Source organism: Hyperolius riggenbachi, chromosome 1 (assembly GCF_040937935.1).
Source record: "Hyperolius riggenbachi isolate aHypRig1 chromosome 1, aHypRig1.pri, whole genome shotgun sequence".
NCBI lineage: Eukaryota > Metazoa > Chordata > Amphibia > Anura > Hyperoliidae > Hyperolius > Hyperolius riggenbachi.
This window is the reverse complement of record NC_090646.1, coordinates 186,499,323-186,512,316: the sequence shown is the minus strand read 5'-3', so window position 1 is coordinate 186,512,316 and position 12,994 is coordinate 186,499,323. Positions and strand designations below refer to the sequence as shown.

General features: G+C 47.2%; 1 protein-coding gene across 4 annotated transcripts in view; it reads right to left on the bottom strand.

Moving 5' to 3' along the window:
- LRBA (LPS responsive beige-like anchor protein) overlaps positions 1-12,994 on the bottom strand; it is a 677,685-nt gene that overhangs the window by 405,810 nt on the left and 258,881 nt on the right. For all 4 annotated transcript variants that reach the window (XM_068279131.1, XM_068279139.1, XM_068279143.1 and 1 more), the window contains one exon: positions 9,925-10,049. In XM_068279131.1, the coding sequence (XP_068135232.1) occupies positions 9,925-10,049 (125 nt within the window). The remainder of the gene's footprint in view (positions 1-9,924; positions 10,050-12,994) is intronic.

Below are 12,994 nucleotides of genomic sequence, written 5' to 3'. Positions count from 1 at the left end.
GGAGGATCCAGAGCGCCTAGGAGGATGGCGAGGGACTGATCAGCCTGAAGAGAGCTGGAGGAAGCTACAGGTATATATCATTTTTTAATTTACTGGTTTGAGGTACACTTTAAAACCAAATGTCAAAAAGTCAGGAAAAGTACAGAATTTAAATATACAGATTACTGCCACTTTTTAGCAGTAAACCTCAAATTGATCACACATTTTATGATCAGAAACATGCCACTTCATGGGCCTGGCCTAGCAACTAATCACCCGCTCTGATTATACTAACCAGACATGTTTGTAACAAATAGAAAGAAAAAGTGTATGCTTGCCACTTAAACATCTATGTAACCTAAGTTATTCTTAATTTTCAAGCATGAGTAAGCCATTCTCTGTATTAACCAGCGATACACATTAAAATGAACATTACAGCTAAGAAAAAGAACATTAGCTGCAAAGGAGAGAGTCTCATATTGTTTCCAGTACAGGAAATTAAATAATAAATAAAACTTCAGTTATCTATGCAAGAGGGGTTCTGTGAGCAATTGGACCCAACTTGGTCTAATAGAGTCCTGTTTTCTGAAGCACTTAAAGAGAATCTGTACTGTGAAAATCTTACATAAATAAAAGTACCAGCCTGTTTGTAGTCTTCTAGCCCCCTCTGACATTTTCGCTGCTCCTGCTGATTTCTTGGTGATAAAATCAGTTTTATTCATTGTTTTTGTAAACAATGAAGATGGCCGCCAAACAGGGAATACATCATCAGAGCAGGTGCCTGTTTGCAGAGGCTCCTCTCAAACATGACTTCACTGCTGGAATATTTCTCTCACTTGTTGCCTTGGCTGCTTGTCTGGGCTTTGAACGGATCTCTCTGTACTCACAGCGGTTCACAAGGTCACAGACAGGCCAGCTGTGAGCAGAGATGCTGGCTGTGACTCATACACACAGCACACACACAGAGCCTGCAGGGGGCATGGGGAAGGTGTGCATAACTTCTCCCTATCACAGCACATTCTTCTCTGGGCTGACAAGGCTCGACAAAGGAAAGATGATTAGATATAATACAGACAGTGAAACTAGAAAAGACTGCAGTAAGCCAGACCACATAAGAACAGGTATAGGAACTTATAGGATAGAAGAAATAAGGCTGAAAAGTTTGTTACAGAGTCTCTTTAAACAGCCAAGAAACTGTGAGAGGGCAAAGGAAAGTAAAGTTCCAGCACTCAACAGGGGATGCAACAGGAGGCTGGGCTGGGCTATGCTGTGCTGCAAACTGTGTAGATGTAAGTCCCTCTAGGCTGCGTGCTCCGGCAGGAAGGAAGTGGTGAACTTGTAAGCATGGAGGAAGAGGGCGAAGCCAGCACTGCAGTTAGGGTTCTTTTATTGATCAAGGTTTAAACACTCACAGTTATGTAGTAGCCAGGTGTCATAGCAGGTAAAGTGGGCGCCAGGTCTGAGATCCCCTGCGGACGACCGTTTCGCGCTGAACGCGCTTGTTCACCGCTATGGGGAAGTTGGGGGCGGGCTGCCTCAGCGTGGGTTACATACCCACGTCACGGCGGCACTTCCGCCTTCGTCTGCTAGCCACGCCCCCGTTGCCATGTCATTCCATGACGCTCACTCGCCCTGCAGACAGGACGGAAAGCGTCCATGTTCCCCGGCGACAATGGGCACGCCCACAGATACGCCCAGCCGCGCCATCCAATGCCCAGCCTGCCAGCCGAAGGGTGCACATCAGTGACCGCTGTTGGTAAACAGCGGAACATGTGCACTTACAGCAGAGTGCGTACTATATTAGAGGCACATATATACACAGTATAACCTAGGGCTAGAGAGGCATGGGCAGCGGAGGCAAGGGCAGGCATGCCTGCAGGCGCAACCCAGAGTGTCAGGGTTGATAAGACATAAAAGCAAATACCGAGAGGTATATGTACAGTTGGGAACAAATCCACGGAGAGGGGAGAGAGGGAGGCGGAAAAGGGACAGAGCGGATACACATAGGGCTATAAGCCAACCGCAGAGAGGAGGAAGGGGAGAAAAACGTGCATAAAGGCAGAGTCATGTGCGCACGCGCGGCACGGTATACAACTGTCAGCCGCGCGGGCGCACAGACAGAGGAGTGGAATATAAGGAGGAGAAAAGCCAGCAAGAGACAGTAGAAGGCAGAACCAAGGAGTAAAGCTACGCAAGTGTGTCAAAGCCAAGGCACAACAGGAGATCAAAGATACAGCGTCATTCAAATTCATTTCTCTAAGAAGCAGGCTAATTCGTTTTTATCATTCAATCCAAGAGGGCCGAGAGCATTAGTTTGTATTATCCACCGAGCTTCATGTTGTAGTAGAGTTCGCTCCCTATCTCCTCCTCGGTGTGTAAAGGATATGCTTTCTAGGGCAAAGAATCTGAGGCAGTAGGCATTTCTCCCGTGGCACTGAGCCATATGTGTTACTAGTCTAGTAGACTTATCCTTAGATTTAAGTGAGCGGAGATGCTCCTTGATCCTTGTCTGCATTTCTCGAGTAGTTTGACCAATGTAGTATCTATTACAGGGGCACAACAGGCAATACACCACAAATTTGGACCTGCATGATAATACATCTTTAATTTTAACAGGAGTCCCTCCCAACATCGATATTCCATGTTTCAGGATCTGATCACAGATGCCGCACGTCCCACAGCGGTAATTGCCTGGCCGTTTAAGGGTGTTCAGCCAATTATTCGAGTTGGGTTTCCTGTGTTCACTACTCGTCAACATATCACCCAAAGTGGGGGCCCTCCTGAACGTCACCAGGGGGGGTCCAGTGGTCACCCCTGTCAGATGTGGATCTCCCTGTAAGACATGCCAGTTTTTGCAGATGATTTTTTTGATAGTGGTTGCCATTGGTGAGTAATCAAAGGCAAACACTTGTCTGGTTGTGGTGTTGGAACCATCTTTTTGTGCAGAGTGTTGACGTCGCCTTTTGATCAAGTCACTTCTGGGTCTAGAGAGGGCCCTATTTTTCGCCTCTTCTAACACTATCGGGTCATAGCCTCTATGCTGTAAGCGTGCTTTGAGCTCTTCTGCCTGTTTCAGGTATTGAGAAACCTCACTATTGTTTCTACGAAGACGTAGGAATTGCCCATAGGGTATGGACCTCGTCACCCAGGGGGGATGAAAGCTCTTTTGATGCAGTATTGAGTTAGTGGCTGTACTCTTTCGATAACCTCTGGTTACTAATCTATCATGCTGAAGGACAAGCTCCAGGTCAAGGAAGTTGATGTGGCATGGATCTATTTCAGCCGTGAACTTCATGTTGATCTGGTTGTCGTTCAGATAGTCGATAAAAAGGGAGAAATCCTGTTCAGTACTTGACCAGAACACCAGGACGTCATCCACGTACCTCGACCATCTCCGCAGGCACCCACGGTACGGGTTGGCGTCGCCGTGCACGCAAATCTCCCAGCGAGCCAGGAAAAGATTTGCGTACGTGCAAGCCACCGCCGTACCCATGGCGGTGCCTGACACCTGCTGGTACCACTTCTCCCTAAATAAGAAAGAATTGTGGGTAAGCACAAATCGTAGGCAGTCGCAGATGTAGTCGCAATGCTCATCCGTGTGTGTACCACGTTTGAGGAACGACTCGACCGCCGCAATGCCGTCTTCGTGTGGTATCCTGCTGTACAGGCTGACCACATCAATTGTGGCCAGCCTGTCGCCTATGTACCAGACAAGGTCGTCGACCCCATCAAGGACGTCGATAGTATCGGCGAGGTGCGATGGCACCAGTGACAGCAGTGGCCTGAGGAGATGGTCGAGGTACTTTGACAGCCTCTCGGTAATCGAACCGATACCGGAGACTATCGGACGTCCCGGTGGTCTGGTCCTGGATTTATGTATCTTAGGTAACATGTACCATACTGGAAACCTTGGGTGCTCCGGCAGTAGCTGTTCCCCCATTTTCTTGGTCAAGAAACCTGCCTCTACCCCCCTACGAAGTAGGGATCGTAATGCGGATACATATCTCCATGTTGGGTTACTGTCCAGCGGTTGGTATACTGTTACATCCAGGAGTTGGCTCATTGCTTCCTCTTCATACTGTGTTCTAGTCATAAGGACAAGATTGCCCCCCTTATCTGCCTGCTTTAGGATCAAGTCCTCCCTTGCCCTTAGCCATTTCAAGGCGGATAGTTCTCCTTGAGTAAGATTATTAGCTTCCTCTCGATAGACCAAGGCCTTGGTTTCCTTCAGGACGATTCTATAAAAGCTATCAATACTGGAGCCTGGAGTAGTTGGAAAGGGTGCGATAGATCTGCAGGGCCTAAAGGGTGTGGAATCCTCTGTTAGAGGGATAGAGTCTTTGGTTTGATTCTCGTTTTCCTCTAATAGGTCTAATAGGGTCTTAAGGATACAGTCCTCAGTGTTTGGGAGATCCCTCTCTCGGCTAGGGACAATAAAGCCTAATGGGCAAATTCTTGTCTTGATGTTGTCCTGCAGATTCTCTTTGCGTGCAAAGAAATGCCTGATGTTCAGCTGCCTTACCCCCTTGTATAGATCAATTTCAAATTTAACAGGGTCAAACTTTCTCGTGATCGAATAGTTCAGTCCTTTTTGTAGCAAGCTCTTGCAATCTTCCGTGATCTCAATGCCTGCAATGTTGACTATTTCCAATTCTAGGGCATCCTCTATTCCTGGGTTCTCTGCCTCTTGCCTCTGCGTCTCGCCCTCCAGGAGCGACCATCCCTCCAGGAGACTTGTTTCTGGGGTCTTCCTGTGGTGTTTCCGCCCTCCCCTACGCAATCTGCGTCTAAAGGGACCAATGCACATGATTGTGTGTTTTCCCCAAAGGTTTGTGCGACCCCAGGTGTGGATGGTTTACTTAGTTTAGGTGTAGGCTTGATGGGTCTTTTCTTGTTGTTGTCGTCTCCGCTGGTGTCGGAGGCAGAGTCGGTAGTCCAGTAGCCCCTGGGCTTCCTGTTTTTGCGTGATTGCCCGGTGTTGCGTGTGGTGTTCCACGTGAAGATTTTTCCAGTCGCAAAGTCACTTTTGTCCCTTAGCAATTTGCGTAGCTTTCTCTCCTTAATTTCGTTCTGCACCGGTACTAGTTTATCGCTGATCGTTTTCAGGCTTTTTTGTAAATCGTCAGGTGGTAATATGGATCCGAGCTGCGCTTTGATGTTCACAATCTCCTCGGTCACCAATTTGTGCTCTCTCTCTGTTCTGGCTAGGACGATAGCTTGGAGCCTTCTGGCGTGATTTACGTGCTCCTCCTCCCACTCCTCCACGAATTGCCTGTCCTCCCTATACTCCGAGGGCTTTCGGTAGTGTCTGAACCCTCGGGCCGCGATCTTGTCGTCCTCGTATCTCTGCAATGTGGCTGCCGTCCAAAAAAGTTTCACCTCTCTCTCTCTCTCTCTCCCTCCAAAGCTTCAATTCCAAAACCCTGGCGCCCACTGATTTGTTATGGGAGGTGGTGGCAGAGCTGAGGTTAGAGAAAAAACCCTCCAGGTCCGCTCTCCCCTCTGCTATGACATCTAAGCCTTCAGCCCCAGAGGCCGCCGTTTCTGGACTCGCCTCTTCTGTGAGCATCACGGAGGTGCTCGGAATAGATACAAACGTCGAGGTAGGCAAAGGAAAGTAAAGTTCCAGCACTCAACAGGGGATGCAACAGGAGGCTGGGCTGGGCTATGCTGTGCTGCAAACTGTGTAGATGTAAGTCCCTCTAGGCTGCGTGCTCCGGCAGGAAGGAAGTGGTGAACTTGTAAGCATGGAGGAAGAGGGCGAAGCCAGCACTGCAGTTAGGGTTCTTTTATTGATCAAGGTTTAAACACTCACAGTTATGTAGTAGCCAGGTGTCATAGCAGGTAAAGTGGGCGCCAGGTCTGAGATCCCCTGCGGACGACCGTTTCGCGCTGAACGCGCTTGTTCACCGCTATGGGGAAGTTGGGGGCGGGCTGCCTCAGCGTGGGTTACATACCCACGTCACGGCGGCACTTCCGCCTTCGTCTGCTAGCCACGCCCCCGTTGCCATGTCATTCCATGACGCTCACTCGCCCTGCAGACAGGACGGAAAGCGTCCATGTTCCCCGGCGACAATGGGCACGCCCACAGATACGCCCAGCCGCGCCATCCAATGCCCAGCCTGCCAGCCGAAGGGTGCACATCAGTGACCGCTGTTGGTAAACAGCGGAACATGTGCACTTACAGCAGAGTGCGTACTATATTAGAGGCACATATATACACAGTATAACCTAGGGCTAGAGAGGCACGGGCAGCGGAGGCAAGGGCAGGCATGCCTGCAGGCGCAACCCAGAGTGTCAGGGTTGATAAGACATAAAAGCAAATACCGAGAGGTATATGTACAGTTGGGAACAAAGCCACGGAGAGGGGAGAGAGGGAGGCGGAAAAGGGACAGAGCGCGTGCGCACATGACTCTGCCTTTATGCACGTTTTTCTCCCCTTCCTCCTCTCTGCGGTTGGCTTATAGCCCTATGTGTATCCGCTCTGTCCCTTTTCCGCCTCCCTCTCTCCCCTCTCCGTGGATTTGTTCCCAACTGTACATATACCTCTCGGTATTTGCTTTTATGTCTTATCAACCCTGACACTCTGGGTTGCACCTGCAGGCATGCCTGCCCTTGCCTCCACTGCCCGTGCCTCTCTAGCCCTAGGTTATACTGTGTATATATGTGCCTCTAATATAGTACGCACTCTGCTGTAAGTGCACATGTTCCGCTGTTTACCAACAGCGGTCACTGATGTGCACCCTTCGGCTGGCAGGCTGGGCATTGGATGGCGCGGCTGGGCGTATCTGTGGGAGTGCCCATTGTCGCCGGGGAACATGGACGCTTTCCGTCCTGTCTGCAGGGCGAGTGAGCGTCATGGAATGACATGGCAACGGGGGCATGGCTAGCAGACATAGGCGGAAGTGCCGCCGTGACGTGGGTATGTAACCCACGCTGAGGCAGCCCGCCCCCAACTTCCCCATAGCGGTGAACAAGCGCGTTCAGCGCGAAACGGTCGTCCGCAGGGGATCTCAGACCTGGCGCCCACTTTACCTGCTATGACACCTGGCTACTACATAACTGTGAGTGTTTAAACCTTGATCAATAAAAGAACCCTAACTGCAGTGCTGGCTTCGCCCTCTTCCTCCATGCTTACAAGAAACTGTGAGAGTCCGCTTGATATAAGGTTTTACTGCAGGAAAGTTTAAAGGGTCATTGTTTCTGCTTTGTTTTAGAGCTTAAAAACACAGTGTGGTTCTAAAACTGCAACTGTGACACTATGATGCTATGAAAAAAAAAAATCTATATAACTGAAAATAAAAATATGAGACTTTTCTTTGTTACTAATGTTCTATTCATTATCTATACTACACATACAAGTTTTTTTTCTTGCTTCAGGTTTGCTGAAATCAAGTCAAGTGTCTACAGTATATCTAGGATAATTATAACACAACGGCCCATATGCAATCCCCCTTTTCTCCAGAGTTTTCTCCTAGGAGATATTTTTTCATCATTTTTTAAAAATAACTTTCCAGCACTTTTCAACTGAAAAAGTACTGAAAAGTAGATAAAGCACTACCAAAATTATTCTGAGCATTTTCTTGCTTTCTAGTGGCTTAAAATACATTGGTCTCAATTCACTAAGATCATGCTGGAGATAATAAGGCAAGAGAAAACTTACCTCCACACAGTGAGAAAGTTATTTTATCTCTTCATTCGTTAAGTTACCTCCTCTGTAGTTATTTTCACACGCAGTTAATAAACAGCCTGTCTTTAATTCTGGAGTTATTTTAAGGATTGAAGACTTAACTTAAATACAGAAGAGTTAACTTTAGGTTTGCCTGAGGTAAAATGTTTCCTGAATACGACATGCCTCATCACCATGGTGATAACTCTAGAAAGGTTATTAAAGACAGGAGATAAGCTTAGTGAATTGAGGCCATTTTATTGACAAATTTGAAAATATCACCTAGGAGAAAACTCAGGAGAAAAAGTTAATTGCATGTGGGCCCATGGTTCATATCCTATGAACTTTTTTCCTGAGTTTTCACCCAGGAAACTTGGTTGGTCGGTCGGTGAGTTTTCACCCAGGAAACTTGGTTGGTCGGTGAGTTTTCACCCAGGAAACTAAGTTGGTCGGTCACTACAAAACTGAAATTCAATTGGATAGTGATTGACTCGTGCACCACATGGCAAACTCATTTTTGACAGGTATCAGGCATAGATTAAAGTGCAAGTGTCATAGTGCTCACCGCATTGCAATGCTAAACTGATCAACTAACCTTGAGGAGAAACTGTAGTGAAAACAAGGTACAAAACTACTTATGTTGCTTACAATATTAATTTATAAATTATTATGTCACTGTTTGCGCACTGTAAAATCTTTCCTCTCTTTACATATATTTATTACATGTGGCAACATTTTTCGTCCTATCAGGTGATATCTGCATTATGTTTGTTTACTGAGAGTTCCAAAGCCAGTACAAAGAAAGAACTCTGCATAGCTGAACAGCCTAGGCTAATCATTACTGGGAGGGTGGGGCCACACAATATACAGCAATATATAGATATAGGAGGAAGTGTTTCTGATGCTGAAACCAGGAAACTTATCATAGAAGTGGGTATGAGCCTGAATAATTTACTGCATTCTAATATAGGTCACTGCAGTGCCTCCTTAACATCAGTATCGCATAAATAGCGATGGCAACAGTTAGCCAATATTAACAGCTTAGTGAGACAGGAAGGGGTTGGAACAATTCACAACTTAGTTCTGGGTCTCATTCCATACACATTGGAAAAAAAGCAATTTCAGAGCAAAGAAAAATTACACAGAAGACCTACATAGGGCAATCCTAATAGGTCAACATGTATAAGTTTTTCACTTGTTTGCATTAGTTCATAGCATTTAGACATTGGTTCACTTTAGGATTAAATATTGCCATCATCACAGAAATGACTGTGGGGGAAGCAGAATGTCAGAAATTTCACTATAGCAAACAGCATAAGGGCTCGTTTCCACTAGTGCGGCGTGCGTCTCGTAGACGCACGCCGGCACTGAGCGGGTGGGCGGGATCGCAGGTGAATCCCATGAGCCGTGCCATGCACGGCTATGGGATTCGCAGCCTCCGCAGCGAATTCTGCGGGGGGTTCCGGCCGAATCGCTCCCGCAAGCGATTCCGCCGCGGCCCCGTCATCCCCTATGGCAGAGTTTCCCCATACGAATCATGTGCGGGGAAACTCTGCAGAATCGCCGGCGAAATCGCCAAAGTGGAAACGGGCCCTAAATGGAAACTGAAGTAAGAGGTATAGGGAGGCTGCTATGTTCCTTTGCTTTTTTAACAATGCCAGTTGCCTGGCAGTCCTGCTAATGCTAAGTGCAGAAGTGAGTTACACAACACAAACAAGCATGCAGCTAATCTTGTCAGATTTTTGTCAGAAACACCTGATCTGCTGCATGCTAGTTGAGGTTCTATGGCTAAAAGTATTACAGGCAGAGGATCAGAGGGATAGCCAGGCACCTGGTATTGCTTAAAAAGAAATAAATATGGCAGCCTCCATATCCCTCTCACTTCAGGTTTCCTTTAAGTTCTGTGTGCGCCAATCTGAAAGAACCAAAACTGTTTTTCTTTAGCACACAAAATGTGAAGAGAAATAACACCAAATGATAATGATGTACTTTTCCCCCCTAATGTATTGTGTGCCCTAGCATAAGGAACATTAATTACCATAACTGTCAATTCAAAGAACTGAAAGGCAAATCATAAGATAGTAAGCAGAATGCAACTAAGTGAAAGGTCCAATGTAATGCCCTATAAAATGTGTTAAATAACCTGAACAGTTCTTCACAAGGCCAGATTAATGAAAAGGGCACATAAAGTAATTGTATAAATACACACACCCCAGCGTATGTATATACACTGGTTATATTGCTATTTTGATAAGACATATCAATATGATACAGACCGTGATCTATGGCTGCTTTGAGTGTCGCTTCAGGATGTGTTGAACCAAGGGGGTTCCTCACAAATCGTCGACGGCGCCTCAAGTCATCTTCCCAGTAGTCAAGGCGCCAGAATTCCCGGGGACGGCTACAATAAGACACAGGGAGCACACATGTTAGCCATTACTAAACAGCATGGTAGCTGTGAATTTTTCTAGAAAGCTTTCCTTGTTTGCTTAGCTTTCTCTTGCCCTTTCATCATTAAAACTGTCATCATTCAATAATGTACATGAACCAAAACCACAATACTACTGTAATTTACTGGACAATATATTAATTACACAATATTATGTTTACATCAACTCAATATCAAGTAAGCCATCCTTAAAGTGTAACAGAAATTTAACAAAATCCATTTATGACAAAATGATGATGTTCCTCACCTTATCAAATCCTTATAAAAGATATTGTAAAATGTAAGAATCAATGCGTGGCTTTGTGTTAGTGGAGGAGATGCAAGGAAAGGCCACATCACCGATTCCTCATGTGACTACAATTTCTAGCCAGCTACCAGCAGCCACTGCACTTCACAGTCATTTTATGTGGGTAGTAGAGAACAGCAACATATAAGCAGGGAGTTGCCAGGACCTTGATGCAAGATAAATTAACCTCTAATCTGCACACAAGGGTACACATAATGCCATTTAAAGTAAACCTAAGGTTGCCATCAGTGTATTTATACTTTTGTGGGGCTTCCTCCAGCCCCATGATATTCGTGGGCTGCCAGATTGCCGGAGGAGATTAGAAGATAACGGAGCATCTGGAGGGGACGGCGACCCTCACGGGGCTGTAGGGGGACCCGGGTAAGTATAAATACACCTCTGATGGCCATCTCAAGTACACTAAGTATCCCTGAATTGAGTGAGATATGGAGGTTGTCATTTATTTTCTTTTGAACAATACCAGTTGGTTGACAGTCCTGCTGATCTTTGGCTGCAGTAGTGCTGAAATCACACATCTGAAACAAGCATGTGGCTCAGGGGCGCCACTAGCCTTTTTGTCACTCCAGGCGAGAAAACTCGTGGTGCCCCCCCCCGGCCCCATGGCAACCCCCCATGAAAATAATCGTGGCAGTGTTTCACTAGAAAATAATCAAATGCAGCAGCATTTCAGAAGAATATAATGCGGCAATATTTCACCAGAAAATAATCGTAATGCCGCAGCGTTTCACCAGAAATTACACTTATTGCGGCAGCGTTTCACCAGAAAATACATGCAAATGCGGCAGCGTTTCACCAGAAAATATACATAGGCAGGGCTCCTCTCCCCTCCTCTTCCCATTAGTTCCCCTAATACCTGCCTGCACCTATAAGAAAAAAAACCAAAACATTTACTCACCTGCAGAAGACTCCTTCCCGACCTCCCTCTTGAATGCGGCAGCTTCCCCGATGATCTTCGTGCAGCAACTCCGGCTGCAAAACTCCCACGCTGACAGGCAGAGCAGGGATACTGGAAATTGCACCCCAAGACCTGCAATGGAAATAGTCTCCAGTGCAGGTTTTCGGACGCCATTTTACTGTAGCCCTGCTCTGCCTGTCGGAACCCACAGACACAGCAGGCTGCAAAAGTGAAATTATGGGCTGCAGTCAGCGAACTGGCGTGGCGTCTATTAGATGACGCAAGCCTGTTCACCACCTGGGGATACAACATCCGGCTGAGGGGAGGCGGCGGTCCCCATGCCCCCCCCCTCCACACAGCAATCGTGACCTCCTGGTTGGCCTGGCACCGGGCGCCTCTGCAAGATGGTCAGAAGGAGGCACAAAGGAGGTCAGAAGGAGGCACAAAGGAGGACACAAGGAGTCACAAAGGGGGCAGAAGGAAGCACAGAGAGACAGTAGTAGACATGAAGGTGGACAGAAGTATGCACAAAAGGGGGACCGAAGATGGCAGAGAGAGATGAAAGGAGGCAGAGAGGGGCAGAAAGAGCCACAGGGAGACAGAAGAAGGCACAAAGGGGCACAGAATGAGGCACAGGGGGACAGAGGAAGGCGCAGGGGACAGAGGTGGCACATGGGGACTGAAGAGGCACATGGAGACAGAAGGAGGCAGAGGGGGACAGAAGGAGGCAGAGGGGGACAGAAAGAGCCACAGAGAGACAGAAGAAGGTACAAAGGGGCACAGAAGGAGACACTAGGACAGAGGAAGGCGTAGGGGACAGAGGTGGCACATGGGACCTGAAGAGGCATGACAGAAGGAGGCACAGAGGGAGACCAAAAGAGGCACAGGAAGACAGAAGGACAGAGTGGGACTGAAGGAGGAACAGGTGGCACAAGAAGACAAATAAAGGCAAAGGGGATATAAGGAGGCACAGGGGACACGAGGCACAGAATGAGGCAGAGGTGGCACAAGGGGGACTGAAGGAGGCACATGGAAACAGAAGGAGGCACAAATTGAGACAGAAGGATTAACAGGGGGTCAGACATGGCACAAGGGACTGAAGGAAGCACAAGAAGACAGAAGGAGACACAAAGGGGGAAAGAAGGATGCACAAGGCACAGAGATGGCAGCTGCCTGTAACTTACAGTAAGTAGATGCAGCAGAAGCAAGTAATAGAAGGGTGGGGCTTAGTCTGGGGGTGGGGCTTAATCCAGCAACATGGTGCCCCACAGGACCAATGGCACTCCAGGCTATGGCCTGTACTGCCTATGCCTAGAGGCTCCCCTGATGTAGCTAATCCAGTCAGCCTTCAGTCACAATCAGAAACACCTGGTCTGTGTGCTTGTTCTGGGTCTATAAAGTACTGGAGGCACAGGATCAAAAAGATAGCCAGGCAACTGGTATCGTTTAGAAGGTTATAAATGTCAGCCTCCATATTCTTCTCAGTTCTGGTGTGCTTTAGTGTGCTTTAGTGGTAACTGCATAATCTTCTTTTCGAAATACTGAACTACAAAATACACAGGAAGTATTTGTAAAGCAACATTTATGCAAATGACATCTGAAGAAGGAGACCAGATTCCTGAAAGTTTGCTTAATTTAATTTTATCAGCCATTAAAAGGTATTACTTTTACAAAAAAAATTTTTTACCTACTTAC